Below are 18,024 nucleotides of genomic sequence, written 5' to 3'. Positions count from 1 at the left end.
GACGCGGGAGATGTGTTGTCATTTCTAATTTAGTGGGACAGAGACGGACTACGTGGGTTTAACGTGCCAAGCAAGAGAGGGGAAGTGAGCCGGATGACATGGCGTAGTTGAGGACGTCACGGATAGGGGAGAGGTGAGTCACGATGATGTCATTCATAATATACAGTGTGTCCATCAGTGTATGGAATAAATTCGATTTATGAAAATTGTTTGTTGTAATTATGGTTTCCTATGCCAATTATCGATACTGCGCATGCGCAGTTTACGTCTGATTCTAGTGTGCTGTGCATCACGTGCTACGGTGCCTACCAATGAAATTTTATAAAATATTTTTCTTCGGTGTTGCCAACATTGATTTTTTTGGTGGTGACATTATTCCATACTTTATGGACACACTGTATATACAATGTGATCAAAAAAATGATTTTAATGTTGAAGTTAATTACAAATTATTTGAGATTCACCCTGTAAATGAAAAACGGTATTTTTTACACTGAATCGTCCGTGAATAATAAATGAATGAAAAGCATTCATGTCTGTGTAATAATAAGAAATGTCGCGCCAAATTCAATCATCACCAAATTTACTTAATAATTAATAAACTGCAGAACCTTCCAGAGTATAATGAGTCAAATATACACGTGACAACACTGTAAAATTCAAAGTATTGAGCAACCGTTAGTGTTTTATCACTTTAGTATGTTAATTTAGTATGAATCTCGTGATTTATTGTAATTTGCGTAGTAGAAGCGCTAATCAGTGTAAACAGGTATGATTACTCACCTAATATAAACCGAATTATGTTAAAAACTGATAATTAATTAACGCAAACGTTGTAAATAGTTGCTTAATCACACACATCCCACATAAAAATTAGCTTTTATAACGAAACAGGTGACCTTCCAAGATAATCAAATCAAATATGGTAACTTGTACAACATTTGATTGGTCGGAAAAGCTTATTTGCTGCTATTTTTTTGACCAATCACAAACTATCAACAGTCCTCTGTGTTTTAATAGGTTCGTTCCAACCGAGAGTAACATATTACTAACAGGCATGCGTGCTTACAAAAAGCTCTTCCGATGCTTTATATTCAAAATAAAACTGGCAACATTGTACAGGCAAGGTGACACTAGTCAAACACAGTCACGTGACCATAAAAAGGCAATTCACGCTGTGAAACTGGGCTAAATGAAATTTAGACAGTGGTAAAAGTTTGAATGGTAAAATACACGTCACGTGACTTTGGGAATGCAATTTTTGACATGGCAACACTGTATTCGACAGGTGATTAGTCAAAAACTGTCACGTGACCTTAAAAAGGTACTCTGAATTACTAGAATGTGCAAAATTCAATTTAAACAGTTATGAAGGCAAAACTGGTAAAATACAAATCACGTGACCAAAAAATGGTAGTTTTTGAACTGGCAACACTGTACAGGCAAAGTGACACGATAGTTAAAAACAGTCACGTGACCATAAAAATGTAGTTTCAACTGTGAAAATTCGCTAAATCTAATTTAGCTCATGATACACGTCACGTGACTAAAAATGCAGTTTGAGCTAGAAACACAGGTTGACTTGGCAACACTGTATTCGCCAAGTGACACTAGTCACTTGACCGACGCCACCGAAAGCCATTTTGTTGTCGGAAGCCATTTTGTATTGCCAGAGGCCTCTGAAACCTTCTTAAGCTTACTATGAATTGTTTTTAACGTGCCAGAGGCCTCTGGCAGCCATTTTGAATTGCCAGAGGCCTCTGAAACCTTCTTCAGCTTACTATGAATTGTTTTTACCGTGCCAGAGGCCTCTAGCAGCCATTTTGTATTGCCAAAGGCCTCTGAAACCTTCTTAAGCTTACTATGAATTGTTTTTAACGTGCCAGAGGCCTCTGGCAGCCATTTTGAATTGCCAGAGGCCTCTGAAACCTTCTTCAGCTTACTATGAATTGTTTTTAACGTGCCAGAAGCCTCTAGCAGCCATTTTGTATTGCCAGAGGCCTCTGAAACCTTCTTAAGCTTATTACTATGAATTGTTTTTAACGTGCCAGAAGCCTCTAGCAGCCATTTTGTATTGCCAGAGGCCTCTGAAACCTTCTTAAGCTTACTATGAATTGTTTTTAACGTGCCAGAGGCCTCTGGCAGCCATTTTGAATTGCCAGAGGCCTCTGAAACCTTCTCAAGCTTATTAAAACTGTTTTTAAGGTGCCAGAGGCCTCTGGCAGCCATTTTGTATTGTCAAAGGCCTCTGGCGAAAGTAACTTGACCGAATAACGATAATTTTTGGTTGGCAACACTGTACAGGCTATTAGTCAAAAACAGTCACGTGACCATAAAAAACGTAATTTACGCTGGGAAAATTTACTAAATGAAATCTTGACAGTGGTAAAAGTTTAAATAGTAAAATACACATTGACTTTGAGAATGAAATTTTTGGGCTGGCAACATTGTACAAGAATGGTGGCACAAAAACCAGTCACGTGACCATAAAAAAATTAAACTCAAACAAAAATTTGCAAAATCTTATTTAAACAGTAGCGAAGGTAAAAATTGTAAAATATAAATTACGTGACTAAAAAAATCATTCACTACAATCGTTTAACCAGTGATTTTACTATTTTCGTTCACGCAGCGACTCTTTCCTGTATAGGCAACCAGACATACACGTTTATTATTTCTTCCGTGTTTATTTACACTTTGCCCGTAAACATGTAGTATTTCTTGTAATGTTCGTACATTAATTTAAACATTTCGGTGGACGCTCTCGTCAAAGCTCTCATCATGTAGGACACGGCGTGATGATCGCACACAGAAATTAGCGCGTAAACGCAGTTATTTAAGTGCAACTGCAATTAAACTTATCAGAAATTTTTTAACAATTAGAAAAAGTTTACCTTAACGTTGGGGTACAAGTTGATTTGTTCGTAACGTTCCAGAATATCGGCGATTAAAAAGCAAGCAATCCGGCTCATATCTTTTTTATTGCCCGCTAAGTTTTTGGTTAATTTTTCCAATCTGTGCACGCAGTCTCCAGCTACTTTCACATCCAAATCGGACACGTCCGAATTGCTCTTAGAACTAACCGCTTTAAGCAACACCCTGTATTGTTGCAAAAATACTGGAAGCCTGTCCATTACTACAGGATTGCGGTGTTTCAGTTGGAGTTCCAGTAACGAAACTGCTTGGGTGAAGGTTAACGCAAAATTTGGAGGTTTCCTAGCGATTAAAATAGCTGGAGTGGAGATTATTACATCAATTATTGGAGGTGAGAGGATAAACTGCAAAACCACAATTTCAATTCAGAAACAAACAAATTTACAACAAAACTAACGTGTTGGGCTTGTATAATGCATTGCTGCAAATGTATTATGTCCTTCACAGTCTCCTCCAGACAGTTTGTCTTTAAAACAGCCTGAAGATGGTAAAGCACACTTTGAAGCCCTTTTTGTAACGTCTTCATTTTGACTGGGTTTACATCGCAAGTTATCACAGACTCCCACGTTTTCAGTTGTTTCCCCACTTCTCTAAGCGTCAGTTGCACTAAATCATCCACAAGCCTCCCAAACTCCTCGTTAGGGATCGAACAAACTATCAAATTCACTAAGTGAGTGTAGTCCTGGGTTAGCTGATTTCCCTTGCACGCCCCCCAAATTTTTGTTACAACATCGTGGGGAATTGTAGCAATTTGACTGCGTTTCTCCAAGACTAAGTTGAACAGAATAGCGCAGCCTTTCCTGTTCTCACCGGACACGTCGCCGAAGCAATAGTCCAGGTAGGAAGGTAGTTTTTTTAATAGTTTATCTGATTGGTTGTTTTCTGCTGTGGTTAGGTAGTGTTTCAGGCAGATGGCGTAAGCTTCCACCAGTTGAGTGGATTTGCACACCAACTTGGACATTTTACTTATCAATTGGTCCTTGTATTCGGTTAATTGGTCTTTAGTTGTTTGTGGTAGTTTCGATTTTTTTGCCTGGAAAAGTTTGTTATTAATGGTTTAGTTGCTTGCTAATTTTAGAACTTGCAACACTGTAAAAGCCAGTTGACACCTGTCAAAAAACAGTCACGTGACTTTAAAAAAGTTGGAGTAAACGTGGTTCGTTAACCACGAGGGGTAGACCGCCGAAATGCCTTTAAAATACCCCACAATGCTTAAAATTAATTTTTTTTATGGACATGTGACAGTTATAGCATGTCTGCTTTTACAATTTATACGTGACATTTGGACTACTGTCAAAAATGTCATAAAGATTAATGATTCAATAAAAATGACTTCCTCAGGTAACGTGACTGTTCTTCCAAATTTTAAAGACCCCAAAAGCTTAAAATTCATTTTCTAAGGTAAGGCGACTGTTTTTTCAAATTCTGACAAACAAAAAAATGACATTTTTTGTACGGTCGCCTGAAATTACGAGTTATACTTTGACGTTTGCACGAATCTTCTGTCATAGTAACCAGGTTAGCACGCGTCAAATAAAGACGCACATCATTTAAAAGAACCGAAATTTAGACGTTGGTAAAATTGTAAAAATTACGTCACGTGACTTGATAATTCAATTTTTGAGCTTGCAACATTGTAAAGGCCCGTTGACATCAAAAATAGTCACGTGACGTTTAAAATGTGGTTTAAAATTTAAAAATTTGGTAAATTCAATTTAGACTATTTCAGACAGTTGTAAAAGGTGAAATTGCAAGAGACCCGCCACGTGACTGATTATGCAATTTTAGAGCTTGCAACACTGTAAAAGCCAGTTGACATCTGTCAAAAACAGTCACGTGACCTCTAAAATGTGATGTAAAATTCAAATATTTGGTAAATTAAATTTAGACTATTTTAGACAGTTGTAAAAGCAGGAAAATTGCAAGAGATACATCACGTGACTTTGATTATGCAATTTTAGAGCGTGCAACACTGTCAAAGCCAACTGACACCTGTCAAAAAAACACGTCACGTGACCTTAAAATGTAGCTTAAACGTTGATCATGTAGTAAATTAAATTTAGACAGTTGTAAAAGCTGAAATTGTAAAATACACTTTACGTGACGTTGATTATGCAATTTTTGAGGGTGCAACACTGTCAAAGCCAACTGACACCTGTCAAAAACAGTCACGTGACCTTAAAAATGCAGTTTAAACGTTAAAAAATTGGTAAATTATTATAATAATTTGTAATGAATATTGTTTCAACTGAATCTCGTGCAACAAAAATTTGCTGTTGTTCTGTTCAATTTTCAGTCAATTTTGTTATACAGGGTGGTTCAAACTGCTTGTAGGATAATTCGAGAGTGGAACAGAGCATCTTAAAGGCGAGCCACTAAAACCATTTTTTTTTGTATTTTTAATTTCTAGCCAGCACAATTTGGACAACCCTGTATTCGTACACTATATTGTCTACTGCAATTTCGCTCAAAATTTCAACGGAAATATCACAAAACCTTATTGAAATATACAGACAATGCCTTAAAATGTTTCGTAATAATGAAGTGCTTCAAATTATAACCATCATACCTTATTGATAGCTTGCAGGACTGCAATAGCAAAATTTAAGTGTTTTAAATCACCTAAATGAGTGATCAAAGGTTCCAGTTGATTAATAAGACAGTCGTCATGACGAAACACGTTGTCAACCAGCAGAGAGAAAACCAGTTCATGCCTGTTCAACTCTGGTAACACATGCTTAAGCAGAACGTCCCAGTTAACCACTTTGATTAAAGGCCACTTACTGGTTTGTATAACACCTGTAAATTAACAGTTTTTAGTCACTAAAATTGGTTTATTTTCACATAATTAACAAACCGATTAAAAGGTTTTCAACCTGAATTTTGACACGACTAGAACAGTTTCTAACGTCCTTAGTCAAGGCTAGTAAATACAGTAAAACCATTTGTTGTATCTGAACGTCACTGTACATAAAAGGTAACATCCTCATGGTTTCCAAGTAACCAAACAATTTGTCCTCTTTGCTCTGTATATTAGTACTAGCATCGTCTTGCCACAAGTCAAACAGTTCATTTACTTGAGCTCCACTAAACCTACCACCAGGTTGGACACTCAGAAAAGCATCTTCGGGAAAAACGTTGAAAACCTTCTCACTGAAACTGTGCCCCAGCTCGGAATCGCGTTTCCTCTTCAACCGGAACAGTTTATTAATTTTCCCGACCAGAACCCACAGAGTGACGTTAGTCAGTAGAGCTGAGTCAATCACGTGAGAACGCTTTAATTGCTGGAAATGTTCAACCAGGTTCTCTCCCAGAAAAATTAAGTTTGCTCGGTCAATTTCCTTTAACAGAACCCGGACAGCAAATTTGTCTTCCACGAAATCCTGCCACGAGGCTTTCAGGTGAGTGGGTAACCATTTGACAACGTTGCTAATCGCTTCCGGTTTTACTTCCTCCTCCAAAAGCAGCATAGCGTGCAGCTTTTGTAGGTAGAGTTTTTGGAGTAGCCTGGTGCAGGGTGGCTGTCCGAAATTCGTGATTCTTTGTTCCACCATTTGCCACTCTGTTCTCGTCATGTACGAGTGTAGGTAGGTGAGGGAATCACCGGAATAATCAGTGACAGTTGGTACTGTCACTTCTTTGTTCATCGAGTAGTAGGTTAGGGTAATGTAGACTTCAGCCCACATGTAGGCTAAGCTTAGGAAAGTTCTCATTGTGATGTGATTCTGGAAGTTTACATACTTAATTCAGTAACTTGGAAAAATTGTTGTCAAAAGTGTAATTTTGGCAATTTTAAATAGATCCAGAAGGGTTCCAATGCGCAGTAACAGGTAAGTTTATGTCAGTCTAATCTCCCTACTTAAACATGGAAATTACAAAGCGTTAAGAGCAAGTAAGTCAATGTACAGGGTGTCTCATTATAAATGCCTTTTTTGTTTATGATTTTAGAAAAAAAAAATGTTTGAACGCAACTTACTTGAAGTATAAAGGATGTCCCAAAAAAGTGTCACAGACCAAACTTATGTTTTTTTTTTAAATGGAACACCCTGTATATTATTCAACTGTTGAACAGAGCACGTCGAGACGATTTCAACGATACATGGTTTGTTGGACTTATCTATAATAGTTTGCTCAAAAAATGAGAAAAAGTCAATTTTTCAATCCACCTTGTGACCACCAGCACTCAGTTTAAACGTCAATAACTTGGTTATTTGACAAGTGACAGTAAAAGTGATTAGAAATAAAATTGTAGAGAATATTCCGAGGTTTCCAAAAATACCGTTAAATCAAGTGATTGAGTACACCGTTTGGCCGCTAGAGGGCGTCAAAGTTGATCGTTAAATCAAAACCAATCAGCTGAGCAGCACTCTAGTTAAACGTCAATAACTCGGTTATTTGACAAGTGACAGTAAAAGTGATTAGAAATAAAATTGTAGAGAACAATCCGAGGTTTTCAAAAATACCATTAAATCAAGTGATCGAGTGCACCGTTTGGCCGCCAGAGGGCGTCAAAGTTGACCGTTAATCCAAAACCAATCAGCTGCGCAGCACTCAATTTAAACGTCAATAACTCGGTTAGACAGAATAATGTCTATTAGTAAAAGGTCAAATACTTATTGATACTTATTTAGTGACAAAAATAGATTGATTAAAATTGAAATCTGAATTCGACAATTTCCACTTTGATAACTCGGTTATTTTGACAGTTACAGGATGATTCAATATATCAGCTTGAAGCCCTTCTAATTATTTTTTGACCACCTTGTATAATTGTAGTGAAAAACACGAATTAAGTGAATTATTTGCATTGCAAACTTTATAAAAAAGGACTAAAATCGCTTATAATTAATCTGATTTTTAGAAAAATGAAATATTTAACACAAAAAATTAATAATACGATTTTTACGCGGTGTTGACACGAAAAATGCATTTTTTCTTAGTGACATTTACAGCTCCATGGAGCGAATGTTTGACAGTCAGGGATCAGTAAGTCAGTATTTGTGTTGAAGTTCATAGTTCAGTCGATTTAACAGTTACAGGGTGGTACAAAAAGTAAACAAAAATCGGACCCTACTTACGTGTTGCCTTTTCAAAATGGCTCCACTAAAATCCTTCAAAACAGACCGTAACTCCTCCAATCCGTCCACAAACTTGACAACCACATTCTGAGCGACAGTGTGATCCGCTATTTTAATGCTTTGCAGCAATGTTGAGGTGAGCAGCCCCAGTATTTCCATGTAAACTAAACCCGGACTATCTGCAAAACCACTTAATTTAAAACTACACTTCATTTGCCTACTAACTAACCGTCAGAAAAAGTCCCTTCTGCAAACTCTTCTGTAGCGTTTTTAAAGTGGTGCAACAACGATTTGAAAACGTTAATAACCTGCCAGCTTGCCAAACCAATCAGACACGTGGATATGTAGTCTACAATGGTGTGAGTAAACATTTTGTGTACTTTATGTTCAGTGAGTGGTTGTGCAGCTGACAAGTCTTGTTTTGCTTTCATTTCGTACACTGGACTGTTACTAAAAGTCTGATTGCCTGTAACCAGGATGGATTTCAGTGCTGGAATTAGTTTTGCAATAAAGTTTTCCATCCTGTGAAGCTTGGAGAACACTTCAAAAATGCCTACTACAACTTGTTCATAGTCATCTTTAAATTCTGAGCAGTCATGTGTCATAATAAAAACCACTAAATTACTGGCTACAGGTTCAATTATTAAAGGATTGATGGTGATACATTTAAGGATAATTTGGAGTACTGTAGGGTTTAGAGATGTTAAAGACTTAATTAGATTCCTTAAAAACTCTGATAAAGAAATATTGTCGGGTATATTGCAGTCTTGGTAGCTTTTACCACTTAAAACATCCAGCAATTCTAGGATTGTGCTTAAGGTTTGGCTAAGTTGGGTTTGGTGTGTTTTAAGTTTAAATGGTAGGTTAAAGGTGAAGTTTGCACTTGAATCTAGTTTCAAAAAGTGGGTAAGTAGTAGCAGGCATTTAAATGGGTAATTTGGGTCTTTAAAACAGTCACAAAATGCAGAGTAAAACAGTTTAAAGTACACTGCAACATCCTGATGTTGCAACTTTGCCAGGAACTTAAACACTGACTGTGCAATGGTGCTTTCTTCATGTTCACCAACAAACAGTTTATCCAGGAATGTAGTGAAATATTTGAGGTTTCCTTGGAGAATTGCCTAGAAAATCACACGCTGAAAAAACACTTTTAACCATCACACTATACTAACTCTTTCAATAATTCTAGAAGATTCTTTAAACACATGCTTGAACTGTATGGTTTTCTCTACTAACACTGGGAACAAGTAATCAACAAACAATTTAGCAAATTCCTCATTAGCCAAAACACTCTGAGGCCATAACACTGGATTCTTAATAAATTCCACATACTCATTAGGTTTGTCAATACTTTTAGCACTGGATGCAAGCAATTCACAATAATCTTTAGGATTATACTTGAAAAACTGCTGGAAAACTTGATTGTTGCACAGCTGTACAACTGCCTGAACCCCAATCTCACATTGTCTATTTTGAATCAACTGGTAAACACACACACTCAAATTAGAAAAGTATTAATCAATGTGGAACTTAAAATACCTTAATAATAGCAGCAATTTCTTCATTAGTTATGTCGTTTAAAGTGATTTGTTTAAATTCAGGAGATGTGATCCACTTAACTACACTTTCATTGATTTGGGGGTGGTTTTGGGTGGACAAGGCCCATCGCAGAATCAGGGCTTCTTTACGTCTGATCTGGATTTGGGTGGTGTTAAATGCATTGTTGGCTAATTTGAGCCGTTTTACCAGGGGCTCGTCTGGATCGTTTAGGACTTGAAGCAGCACTTAAATTTAGTTTAGCTTGATTAATTAACAACGCGTTTAATATGTAAATAGATTGGACTTACCCTGAGAGACGGACATTGTGAGTTTAGAAGGTAATTTACTGTTTTAGTCCCCCCTGAATAAAACAAAACAACGCGTTACTATTTTGAGGTTAGATTTGTACTTATGGTTGCCTATTAGGAAGTAAACAAACATGAAATGTGTCACGTGATCCTAGGTGGCAGTTAACGAACTGCTTCACGTGAAACTTGTCCAATATATCTGGCATTCAACCTGCAGAAAGGTAATTATTTTTGAGAAAAGAACCTTAAACCTTATAATACTAGTTTGTAACATTGATTAACAATACGTTTATTTTTAAATAATTTTTCAATGCTACCACCACATAATTTTAAACAGCACAATTCTGACAGTGACAGTAGTGACACTGGTGACAGACAAACTTAGGTTAGATAAATTGGTAGCACTTTCCTTCTTCTAGTTCTGTGTTTGAAATGGCGCCGACGTAAGTTCTTTTCCACTTTTTAATTTTGCAATCATCCTGATATTCCTAAATAAATTAGCTTTTTTAACAATTCCAGTTAGTTTCCAAGACTTTTCCCTTTAAATTGACCCCAATATTTTTATTCCAAATGTCCGAGAACTTCTGTAAACATAAGTTGAAAAGTGCCGTGTTTACATCTGATACCCTGGTTTTATACTGAGGTTAATGGGAGTTTTTCTAACACTTTTAGGGCCGAAAAGAAAACGAAGACGGTAAAGGGGCTGCCGGCAGTACCAGAGTCGGTACTGAAGCACCGTAAGAGGAGGGCGGCATCCCGGGCCAAACGGCTCCAGTCTGAGATCAAAAAGAAGAGTGAGCACATCAAGAAGAGGAAGGAAATCTTCAAGAGGGCTGAGCAGTACGTGAAGGAGTACCGGTTGAAAGAGCGTGATGAAATCAGGTTGATCAGACAGGCCAAGAACCAGGGCAATTTTTATGTTCCTGGTGAGGCTAGGTTGGCTTTTGTAATGCGTATTAAGGGGTGAGTAGGGCTTTTTCAGTATTTTTTTTTTATAAGTGCAGACAGTTTCTATAGTGGGGCTGTTAACTACTGCAACCTCACTTTCCATCCTGTCTGAAATTAAAAAAGTTTTTTGTTCATGTTCTGGCTTATTTCTGTTGTCCAGAGCATTGTAAAGGAAACTAACATTTTGTTTATATTTTTAAGATTTTAGATTATTTGTGATTGTTTTTAGTATCAACAAAGTGGCACCTAAAGTGCGCAAGGTGCTCCAGCTGTTCAGACTGCTTCAAATCAACAATGGAGTGTTTGTGAGATTGAACAAGTCCACCATAAACATGTTGAGAATCTGTGAGCCTTACATTACATGGGGTTACCCTAACTTGAAGTCAGTCAGGGAGTTGATCTACAAGAGGGGTTTTGCTAAGGTACTTTACCTAATTATTTTTGTAGGTTATGTTTAATTGTGAGTGTACTTTTCAGGTAAACGGTCAAAGGATTCCAATCACCAGCAATCAGATTATTGAAGACAGATTGGGCAAGTCTGGAATCATTTGTGTTGAGGACTTGATCCATGAAATCTTCACCGTGGGCTCCAACTTCCAATATGCCTCTAACTTCTTGTGGCCTTTTAAGGTTAGTTTTCCTACACTTTTTGCTTTTAATTCGACCAACTTGATCTGCATGTTATCTTTTTTTTCTTGATAAGTGACATGTTAATAACTGTTGGTTAAAGAGTTTCTGTCATTGCATGATTGCCACATTTTTATTAGTTTAATTAATTTTGTGGTATTTCAACAATGATACATTTTTTGATTATGAGTGTGCTGTAATAATAATTTCTTTACGAATGATATTGAATTTGGGGTGTTTTTGTAGCTGAACACCCCAACAGGAGGATGGCGCAAGAAGGCCAACCATTATGTGGAAGGTGGTGACTTTGGCAACAGAGAAGACAAAATTAATGAACTCCTCAGGAGGATGGTTTAATTTTGTTATAAATAAATACATTAAGACTATAAGTAGTGTTTTATTTGTGTATGTACTTCTGATGGGAAATAATAACTATCTCAGTGCCATCTAGTGTGGAAGGGGCAAACTATTTTTGACGTAAATTTTAGACTATTTTTTATTTGTAAGTAACTTTTTATAGTTTATTTCAAGTTGACTGTATAATGATATTTAGGCTGTAACATGCTTAGAACTACAGAACATAGGTAATTCAACAAGTTTGAACTAAAAAAAATGGTCTATTGAAAGCCAGTTTGTATCTATCCAGCAAACTAAACACAAAACAAATGTCAACTGTCAAAATTATTATCATTTTTGGCAACTAGAAGGCGCTTGTCAAAATTTCCAATATGGCGAAAGTAATGGTGACAGTTTTCATTGTAGAAATTTGTTTTTCTTCAGAAAAAGAGGATTTTCGTGCAAAAAAACTTTACCTAACGCTATTTGCCAATAAGCGGCAGTGTTGCGTACGATTACGAGTTCGGTTAAGTAACCGTCGTTTTTGCGCAATCGCATATTTCCGCTGAGATTCTGAATCTGAAGAGGACCGCGAGGTGAGTGATCTCATTTTAACTGCTAGTTCATTCTGATAAAACAAGATGGTCTATACTAAAAGCTGCAGCTTAAAACCCAGGTTAATACATTCGCCAAAATACGTCTTTTTGTCCCCCTGAGTACCTGGAGCCATTTTTTTTCGGTTTGTTTGGTTCGGTATGGTGTCATGTGATTTTTAGATCATAACGCGTTTGGATCCGAAACTATGGATCGAAAGAAAGTGCCTCTAGTGTGCCCTAGATACTAGGAAATAGGAAATAACATGAATTTTGTTCTTCTAAAAGAGTGCTGATCATGTGACAACAAACAGTAAGTGAAACACAATGTCACGTGACACAAGTTGCGCCATCTATCAGAGATAATTTTGTTTGTTGTGTTTATTTTTATGCTAAAGTTGGGTTATGTTACTTACCTAACCTATTTTTAAAAGCTGTGTAGTGTGTATTCAAGTCAAGGTTATTTATTGAAAAATAGGGTTCTGAGTGTATTTTAAGGTGAGCACTTCTAATTTTTTAAGTTAGTTTTGTGGTATTTATTATGAACCTTTCTTATAGACTATGGGAAAAGTACGACGCCTGCGTCAAAAGTACCACGCCACCCTAAAAAATGAATCCACCCAAAACCAGGACTTTCCAACTAAAGAAAACCACCCCCATTTACCCATAACTGTACCGAGTGACAACCTGTTTGCAGGTATCAACATTGACGTTGCAGCCCTAAAAACCCAACTGTCAGACGACACCAGGAGCGTTAAATCGCAAAAATCCACCATTAAAACCCAGCCCTTACCTAAGAAAGACAAACTAAAGCTGCGACGAGAACGATTTATGAAGAAAATCGACGTGCTCGGTCGTATAAAGAGAGAACAGAAAGCGGAAAAGAAACGACGCAAAACCCCTATAATTGGTGATGTAAATCCGTTGAGAGATGCTTTACCATCGTTAGAGTCGCTGTTGAAAAATCGGACAAACGTCAAATATACACCAGATGAACCAAAGAGGTCTAGAGGGATTGCCAAGGCGAAAAAAAGGAAGAAGCAACTGGTGCAAGGAGTGAAAACCTTCAAGGCTCTAATAAACAATGATACTTTCAAGAAAAATCCCTTGGAAACGATTACTAGACACGTTCGGGCGGTTGTGGCACAAGCAAAATTGAAAACTTAAATATCTCTTTATTGAATATTTTTAAACAACAAAACTCCAAAAAATTCTGTAAACAAATAAAAGATCAGCAATGTGTAACCAAGCTCAAACTTCAGTTTAGTTTATATACAAAATAACAATAAGTACCTAAAATATTAATGGTGATAATTAGTAAATAGTCCTATCTAGGATGCTGTTGAGAGTTCATCTTGTATACTGTGAGACCTGAATAAGGCTTTGCCTCCAAGTTCACTTGCAGTCTGTTTGGTTAGTTCCTCTTTTTGTGAGTGATACTCTTCTGAGTACTCCTGCAAAAATAAAAAATGATAATCTACCACTAAACATGTTTTCCCGTCGACCATGTATATTTTTTCATTAGGCAACCAGATATGCTCATAGTATAGTTCCGTCTTTTTTATTTGCATTAAACAGGCAGGTGGCAGTGACGTCAGATTGAAATTCACTATATCAGCTTGATCGTTCCAGATTTCGGGTGAATGACGTTAAAATTCCGTCTTGCTCAGTTCACAACTAATAAACAAGGAACGACAATGATTACGTCACTGCCGCTAGCCCTGGAATAGACTTTACGTGATGAATACACGTTTTGGTTAAACCTTCAAAACTGCCTTATTTGACTAACAAGGTACAAACTTTTAGATGTTGATGGATGGCTAATGAAACGGGCTTCCCAACGATATGACAACATTGATTGATAAGTTGAACAGTTTGGCCACTAGAAGGCTTCAAAGTTGATCATCAACTTTTCTGTCAAATTTTAATGCACTGTCTTGTTTAAACCTAAAAAACTACCTTATTTGATTGACAAGGTATGAACTTTTATATGTCCATGGATAGCTAATGAAACGGGCTTTCCAACGATATGACAACATTGAGTGAAAAGTTGGACAGTTTGGCCGATAGAGGGCTTCAAAGTTGACCAAACTTTTCTGTCAAATTTTCATGCACTGTCTCGTTTAAACCTAAAAAACTACCTTATTTGATTGACAAGGTATGAACTTTTATATGTCAATGGATAGCTAATGAAACGGGCTTTCTAACGATGTGAAAACTTTGATTGATACATTGAACAGTTTGACCGCTAGAGGGCTTCAGACTCCTAGGTTAAATAGGACTATTAAAGAGACTTGCCTTAATTCTGTGACCTAAGAAGACGTTTCTTTCACGTTTTTTAATCATATAGTCCGTGGGCAAAAGCCACCTATTCTCGTGACATTCATCCGGCGAAGGTCTGTGACTGAAAATCAAGCAAAAGTTAATTTTTTGGTGTTAATTTGAATTAAGAACGTACTTTGGTTGCCGTTTAAACAGTAACATAATGAATCGGGTGGCTTCTTGCGACACTTCTTGGTACAGGTGTTCGAACCGGTACCGAACGAACAACGTGTTCTGTCTGGACTCGTTTGCGTCTTTGCCGCGGAACGGAACCGTTCCGGACAACATTACATAAGCCAGGACACCGACCGACCAAATGTCGGTTTGCGGGAACGCCGGTTCCTCGGCCAAAATCTCCGGAGCTGTCAAAAATAAGTTAGTACAAAATAGTTGCCACAGTTCACTAAGGAAAGTCGTACCGACGTAGTCCTGGTGGCCTACGACAGGTACTTTAGTACCCAATTTGGTTACTCTGTGCGCCGAACCTAAATCCACTAGTTTCACCTGGACGGAACGCAAACTGGCCATTACCACGTTGTCTGGTTGCAAGTCCAAATGGCACAAGCCACGCCAGTGCAAGTAATGTATACCATCGAGAACCTGCAAAAGTTTGGTCAAAAAATGATTATTAAGTACAGTCCGGATTAAAAAGCACGGAAATTGTGAAAAAAAGCGCTTAAAAAGCAAAAGTATTTTCCTCAAAACAGCCACCTGTACGGCTTTAGAGGCATTTCCAAATGTAGCTCAGTTAAGCGTAATTCAGAATAAGAAACCGTCAAATGTAGTTCAGATTCAAAGGCAATTCCATAAAGTACATTATCTGTGGATAAAATTACTAAAGCTGAAACTCCAAGGCACTTTAATAAATTAATATACTTTTATAACTTTAGCGGCTAAACGGGGCAACTTTGCCGTGCCCGCTCAACGTCACGTGATAGCCCCGTTCATTAGCTTTCTTTTGTTATACGGTGGTTTTATACAGGGTGTTTCAAATAAGCGAGTTATGGACGATTTTCTGGAAAAGCGCACGAAAATTTAATCTAAATTAGGGATTTCTTGGGTCTACTGTACTAACGGCGACCATTTTGGATTTTCCTCAATCAAAGTGATTATTTTAACTAATTTGAACCTGGGGAACACAAATCTCACGTCCATTTTGCTCTAACTGGCACCGTTTCGGAAGTGACCTTGAAATTATGTCAATTTTGACACTTTAGGGTGTGGCACCCTGGCAAAATCACATTTTGACAAATGACACTTTACGTCATTTTTCTACTATTAACATGAAGGTATTTAGGCGGTTTAGGTTAATTTTGAAAAAAAAAAAATTCTAAAAAAAAATCAGGGCACTCTTAAAAATTCTTGACAATTCGAGTTTTTAATTTTTCAAAGTCAAACGGTGCGTGGTACCAAAAAAGTGTATAGAAGGTAAAAGTTGAGTCCCATCGAGGTGCATTTGTGGTAACAATTTCAAATCTCTAACCTGAAACGTTCCTGAGATATTGAGCAAAAACTGCAAAAAAAACGAGAGCCAACTTTGACGCCCTCTAGCGGCTAAACGGGGCAAATTTGCCGTGCCCGCTCAACGTCACGCGATAGCCCCGTTCGTTAGCTTTCTTTTGTTATAGGGTGGTTTTATACAGGGTGTCTCAAAAAATAAGAAGACTAGACTAGTTAGATATATGCTGTTTTGATATCTTTTGAAAGCTTCCAGGCTAGTTGAAGGGCATTTGAAGTCTTTTGGACTGTTTTAAACGCATTTGGAAGCTTCCAGATTGTTTTAGAAGCATTTTGGAGTTTCTGTGGTTTTTTAAAACATTTTTAGACTACTTTAAGAGCGTTTGGAAAGTGTTTAAGCAATTTAAAAAGCATTGAAGGTTCTGGACTGCTTTTAAGGCATTTGGAACGTTGTACACGGTTCTAGATACTTTTGGAAGCTTTTAAACTGCTCAAAATTCCTAGAAATCCGGACTGTAATAAATAAGTGTTGCGAGTAAAATTACCTGACTGATAATAGTGGCCACAGTTTGTTCGGTATATTCGTGTTTGCTGGCCAAATAAGTCAAAACATCGGCCCCCTGTAGTTTCTCCAGGATAAACACTGCTTTTTCCCCTGAATGGTAGGCAGCCAGCAATCCAGCAATGCGCTCGTGCCGTAACGATCGCAAAGCAGCAAATTCACCCTCTACGTCATCCTTTTGCTTCTGATTGGCCATCTCCAAAATTTTAGCCACTACAACTTTGTCGTCTCTTTTGTCCACGGCCTTCAGAACCGTACTAAATTGCCCTAGAAAGTCGCGGAAAAAAGCATTTTAAAACCAAATTTTTGATCGTTTAAAATACCACCTCTCGACAATTCTGATATAAAGTTGTAATGCTCCTGAATGCTGGAGTGTTCCCATTCCACAGGCTCGGTTTCCACCTGATAATTGTTTTTGAACGGTTTCTCCTCCTCGACCTCGCGTCCGCTGTCCGTAATCGCTTGGAGATGCGCCATCGCTTTGCTTAGTTGGATTTTCTCGCTACCGGGGGATTTGGTCAGAACGGGGGCCGTTGGTACCCCAGGATCGCTCCAACCAATCGCATTCCGAGCTGCCAATCTAAAGATATAAGGCTGGTTCGCTTCCAGACCGGTCACCAAATAAAATTCGTGGTCGATGTTGTCCGCTTTTTTAATCCACTCCATATCGTCAGACAGTTTGTATTCCAGCCTAAAATCGTAGTATGATGTGATGCTTGGTTATTGGTAATACTAAATCAGTGTTAAGTAGTGATGTATTGTATCGAATAATGCAAAAAAAGTTTTCGAAATCCTGATTTTGGCAACTTTTCAGCACAGTTTGACAGGAACAAATTGGCTTGTCAAACCCACTTGGAGTGGAAAAATGACAGTTTTAAGAACATTTTTGGAATCCTCATTAAATTTCCTATCTAATGACATAAAAAACACTACAAAATCAGATAAAGTCAGGCAGAAAAGTGGGGTCAAAATTTGAACTACTAGAAACACAGTTTGAAAGAACAGTCAGAGACAAAATCGCCTGTAAAACCTACTTGGAGTGGAAAAATGACAGTTCTAAGCACATTTTTGGAATCCTCATTAAATTTCCTATCCATTAACATGAAAAAACACTACAAAACTTGGTACAGTAATGGAGAAAGTGGTGTCAAAGTTCGAATGACAGAAACGCAGATTGAAAGAACAGTCAGAGACAAAATCGTCAGTAAAACCAACTTGGAGTGGAAAAATGACAGTTCTAAGCACATTTTTGGAATCCTCATTAAATTTCCTATCCACTAACCTGAAAAAACACTACAAAATTTGGACAGTCAAGGAGA

At 37.5% G+C, this 18,024-nt stretch overlaps 4 protein-coding genes across 5 annotated transcripts in view; 2 read left to right on the top strand and 2 right to left on the bottom strand.

Annotated features, from left to right (window-relative positions):
• Window positions 1-2,666: 2,666 nt before the first annotated feature.
• LOC145736906 (uncharacterized) lies at window positions 2,667-10,015 on the bottom strand. The gene is made up of 10 exons (XM_081991414.1): window positions 9,860-10,015; window positions 9,552-9,796; window positions 9,185-9,493; window positions 8,242-9,133; window positions 8,013-8,191; window positions 5,792-6,659; window positions 5,504-5,733; window positions 3,332-3,967; window positions 2,895-3,278; window positions 2,667-2,846 (listed from the first exon to the last, which is right to left on the bottom strand). The coding sequence occupies exons 1-10, from the start codon at window positions 9,873-9,875 to the stop codon at window positions 2,691-2,693; spliced, it is 3,915 nt and encodes a 1,304-aa protein (XP_081847540.1). The 5' UTR covers window positions 9,876-10,015; the 3' UTR covers window positions 2,667-2,690.
• A 134-nt stretch (window positions 10,016-10,149) lies between these two features.
• On the top strand, window positions 10,150-11,823 carry RpL7 (ribosomal protein L7). The gene is made up of 5 exons (XM_081991486.1): window positions 10,150-10,302; window positions 10,532-10,822; window positions 11,037-11,229; window positions 11,285-11,437; window positions 11,681-11,823. Exons 1-5 carry the CDS (start codon window positions 10,292-10,294, stop codon window positions 11,789-11,791), a joined length of 759 nt encoding a protein of 252 aa, XP_081847612.1. The 5' UTR covers window positions 10,150-10,291; the 3' UTR covers window positions 11,792-11,823.
• Window positions 11,824-12,238: 415 nt separating this feature from the next.
• LOC145736942 (ribosome biogenesis protein SLX9 homolog) lies at window positions 12,239-13,619 on the top strand. Of its 2 annotated transcripts, none has more exons than XM_081991495.1 (2): window positions 12,239-12,366; window positions 12,922-13,619. In XM_081991495.1, exon 2 carries the CDS (start codon window positions 12,925-12,927, stop codon window positions 13,528-13,530), a length of 606 nt encoding a protein of 201 aa, XP_081847621.1. In that variant the 5' UTR covers window positions 12,239-12,366; window positions 12,922-12,924; the 3' UTR covers window positions 13,531-13,619. The 2 variants fall into 2 exon arrangements, with proteins under 2 accessions (XP_081847621.1, XP_081847619.1); XM_081991493.1 differs by lacking the exon at window positions 12,239-12,366 and adding an exon at window positions 12,728-12,861.
• The window catches only part of Obsc (Obscurin), a 45,219-nt gene continuing 40,713 nt past the window's right edge, over window positions 13,519-18,024 (bottom strand). Inside the window, 6 exon segments of the mRNA XM_081991377.1 lie at window positions 13,519-13,817; window positions 14,662-14,767; window positions 14,822-15,047; window positions 15,105-15,285; window positions 16,689-16,972; window positions 17,032-17,396. Coding sequence (XP_081847503.1) covers window positions 13,695-13,817; window positions 14,662-14,767; window positions 14,822-15,047; window positions 15,105-15,285; window positions 16,689-16,972; window positions 17,032-17,396 — 1,285 coding nt within the window. The 3' untranslated portion in view covers window positions 13,519-13,694.

This window comes from Ips typographus, linkage group LG13 (assembly GCF_016097725.1).
Source record: "Ips typographus isolate SLU linkage group LG13, UJ_Ityp_2.0, whole genome shotgun sequence".
Lineage (NCBI taxonomy): Eukaryota > Metazoa > Arthropoda > Insecta > Coleoptera > Curculionidae > Ips > Ips typographus.
The sequence above is the reverse complement of the archived record's forward strand: the minus strand, read 5'-3'. Positions and strand labels throughout refer to the sequence as shown.

Coding starts and splice junctions, on each gene's coding strand:
- LOC145736906 (XM_081991414.1), bottom strand. Junction 9,494..9,551: donor AAATTGCTGCTATTATTAAG/GTATTTTAAGTT, acceptor TGTGTTTACCAG/TTGATTCAAAATAGACAATG. Junction 2,847..2,894: donor ACTTGTACCCCAACGTTAAG/GTAAACTTTTTC, acceptor GTTTAATTGCAG/TTGCACTTAAATAACTGCGT.
- RpL7 (XM_081991486.1), top strand. Junction 10,823..11,036: donor TTTGTAATGCGTATTAAGGG/GTGAGTAGGGCT, acceptor GATTGTTTTTAG/TATCAACAAAGTGGCACCTA. Junction 11,438..11,680: donor ACTTCTTGTGGCCTTTTAAG/GTTAGTTTTCCT, acceptor GTGTTTTTGTAG/CTGAACACCCCAACAGGAGG.
- LOC145736942 (XM_081991495.1), top strand. CDS start 12,925: ATGGGAAAAGTACGACGCCTGCGTCAAAAGTACCACGCCACCCTAAAA.